Here is a 3681-nt window from a genome sequence, read left to right on the forward strand (position 1 = left end):
TTAAAAAAGGCAATTTATAATAAATTAATAAAATAACGCTTATATAAATATAAAATTTAAATTACTCTTTATACCTTTATAAACTCCCTTATTAATGCTTTTAATTTATATTATTTAATTAAAATTAATAAAAAAAATCTTATTTTATAATAAATTTATTATAAATTTATTATAATAAGCTATATTTATAATTAATATTAAAGCTACCTTAATAATAATATTTAATAAAAAAATGTTAAATAAAGTATAAATTAAAAAATACTTATATTAAAAGGTAAAATTATAAAAAAGCAACCTTTTAAAATTATTATAATAATATAAAAACTTTAAAAACTATTCTTTTAAATATTTATTTAAATAAGCAAAAGCTAATTACTTATAAAGTTATAAAGAAATAAAATTATAAATTAAAATTAAAAAAAAAAACTTTTAAGTAATTAAAAAATAAATTCTTAATTATATATAAATTTATATTTATAAGTTTAATAAATATAAATAATTTAAAAAATATAAAACTTAATTAATTATTTAAAAAAATTAATAAATAAAAAAGTAAATATAAAATATTTATATAATTACTTTAATAAAATAATCCTTTTATATATTTATAATAATTATAATAAAGTTTAACTTAAAGCTTATATAATATAATATTATAAATGCCTTTATATATGCTTTTATTAATTAAAATATATTTATATAAATACTATATAAATATTAATAAAAAGAAATTATTTTATTATTAAATAAAGCGCTTTATAGCTTTTAAATCTTATTATTATTATAATAAAAAGAATTTATAAAGATATTAGCTTAATATAAATACAGCTAAATATTATATAAGCTATGCTATTATATTAAAAATAATATTTTAATCTTTTTTTATATAAATAATATTATTATTATATATTAAAAATATTATTAAAATTAAATAAATAAGCTAATAAAGTAACTTTAAAAATAGTATAAAATTATTAAAAAATACTTTATTTAATAATTCTTTAAAATAAAAATTATTTAAAACTATATAAATTAATAAATTTAATTAACTTAAATTATATATATTAAGAAAATTATTAAATTAGCTAATAAAATAAATATTTTCCATAAAGTTTTTATAACTTTTAAAGAATTATTACTATATATTATTATTATTATAAAAGCTAAAGTTTATTTTTATTAAAAAAAAATTAAGTTACTTTTATTTATTATAATCTTTATATAATTAAATATTGCCTTTATTATATTATAACTTGCTTAAATCTTAATTAATTTAAGCTAAAAACATTATAATATAGCTAATAAAGTATTATTATATTTTCTTTATATTAAGCATTTTACCTTATACTTTTAAAATTTAAAAAGATTTATAATTACTAATAATATATCTTTTATTAATAACTCTTTAAATTAAAAAAGCTTATAAATATTTATTATAAAGTTATTTAATAAACTTATTAAATAAAAAGTAAATAAATAAAATATAATTATAACTTTTATTATAAAAGCAAAGCTATTAATTTTAACTTAAGCCATAAAAAAAATACTTTTTATAAACTAACTTTTTATTAAGCTATTTATAAAATTAAATAATAAAATCATTAAAATTAAATATAATAATATTTAAATAATTAACTTAATAACCTTTAAAATTATTATACTTAAAACTAAATTATAATATATAAATATTTATAATTATTAATTAAAATAAAAGGTTTAAAATAATAAAATTATAATAAAATATATATTATTAGCATAAATAATAATAAATAAATTAATAAAAGCATTACCCGCTAAAAAATAAAATAAGTTTTTATATTAATTTAAATTAAAAAGCATTAAAAACAGCTTATATAAAAAAACTTTAATAAAAAATATAATAATTTAATAGCAGCTAGTAATAAAAAATAAGTAAGAATTTAACCTATTAATTCTTATTAATTTAAGGGAGTATATTAAATTTAATTAATAATAAATATATTATAATTAAACGATCTTATAATAAATTTACCGTAAATTTACTAGAAAATGGTAATTCATTGGTAATTTACCATAAATTTACGGTAAATACCTAAGGCAACAAGATTCATAAATAAAAACCAGCCCTTATTATTCATTAGCTTAAAAATAAAACAATAATTAAGCAATTATTATGTTAACCATTAAAATTAATTACATTTACAAGGATTCCACTATAAGACATGTGTAGAATCTGACAGCACCCATCGACGTGGATATGCCGGCGAGGCGTCGCGGCGTCAGTGTAGAATAATAAATGACTGGCAATACGTACAGGCATGCTCCGTGCCCCCTTGATCCGGAATGGTCTCATTGCTTGATAGCCCTTCATGACTGCATTTTCGAAGTATAAAAGATCCGTTCATGTTTATCACAATTTTCCAGTAGACCATATTGCCAGAACACAGCAACAAAGTTCATTCCACCCCGTTTCTTGAACCCAAGCGAATTTCAAAAGGAGCAAACCCCCTCCCCCCCGCCCAACGCAATGAAATTCTCTTTTTCCCTCGTCGCCCTGGCTCTCGGCGGCACCGCCCTGGCATTACCAACCGCCGAGCTCGAAGCTCGTCAGAACAGCGGCTCCTACACTATCGCCGGACTCGGAGCGCGCAAGAAGCAGATCACCGCGGCCGGCGCCAACACTTTCGATCTTGCGATTGCCATGCTCGAGAGCGAGCACATGACAGCGGACTACGCCTACGGCGACAACAAGCAGCAGGACAGCGCCAACTTCGGCATCTTCAAGCAGAACTGGGGCCTGCTGCGCGAGTGTTGCCCGCGCTTCAAGGGCCAGCCGCAGAGCAACTGGAACAACGGCGCCGTTCTGAAGTGCGTTTGCCCCCCCTCCGTGCTCTGTTCATCTCCTGGCCCGCTGAGCCAAGTGCTTACTTCTGATATAGCTCTAACCTTAATGCCGATGTTCAATGCCTGACAGAGCCTGAGTGCCAGAACTACTACGGCCTTGACAGGTGGGTGGCTGGCCATCGCAATGGTGCCACCGGGTCTTGTTAACCCCAACACTGAAGACATCCAGAGTAAGTCGTACTACCACAACAATGATTACAGTGACAGTGACGGGAAGAAGCTGACAGCAAATCAGACTACCGCAACGCGTCAATTACATCCAGACTCAGCTTACTACCCGGCCCAATGGCCTCACGAACGATGTTCGGTACTGGGTCTACGTTGTGCCGATCTAGACCATTCCAACTGGCGCAAAGTGCTTCATTGCTTGGTGGTCTGGTCTTTGGAAAGTGAAAACTGTACATACTGTGCTCCTGACCCGAGGCACCCCGCATCCGATACTCAAATTTTAAAAAAAGATATTGGAATGTGGATATGTTTTTCTATCCGTTCTACGACCATGACCTACCAACCTCCTCCAATACGGTCGACCAAAGCTCGTAATGTTTGGCTGCGCCCCCGCTCAGACTTTCTCAGTGAATTGTATGGCTATGGATTTGTAGAAACTGAGCACTTTTGGACGCCGAGTAGGAAGAAAAGCATGTAACATTTAACACAAGAGGGTGATGCAGAGCGCAAGACTGTACACAGACCCGTATATGAAGAGACCTGGAATAGCCATGGGAACACGAAATTTTTCCAATCATAATTCAAAGAAAGCACAAGTCATTGAATGGAGTTAATTACCAATTCAGCAAT

At 27.0% G+C, this 3681-nt stretch overlaps 1 protein-coding gene across 1 annotated transcript; it reads left to right on the forward strand.

Moving 5' to 3' along the window:
- Positions 1–2506: 2506 nt before the first annotated feature.
- On the forward strand, positions 2507–3218 carry INS49_006221 (uncharacterized protein; the record flags this gene model as incomplete). The annotated part of the gene is made up of 4 exons (XM_043166994.1): positions 2507–2847; positions 2919–2987; positions 3045–3053; positions 3119–3218. 4 exons carry the CDS (start codon positions 2507–2509, stop codon positions 3216–3218), a joined length of 519 nt encoding a protein of 172 aa, XP_043028138.1.
- Positions 3219–3681: the final 463 nt, after the last annotated feature.

This window comes from Diaporthe citri, assembly GCF_014595645.1.
Source record: "Diaporthe citri strain NFHF-8-4 chromosome Unknown scaffold_2, whole genome shotgun sequence".
In the NCBI taxonomy this organism is placed as follows: Eukaryota; Fungi; Ascomycota; class Sordariomycetes; order Diaporthales; family Diaporthaceae; genus Diaporthe; species Diaporthe citri.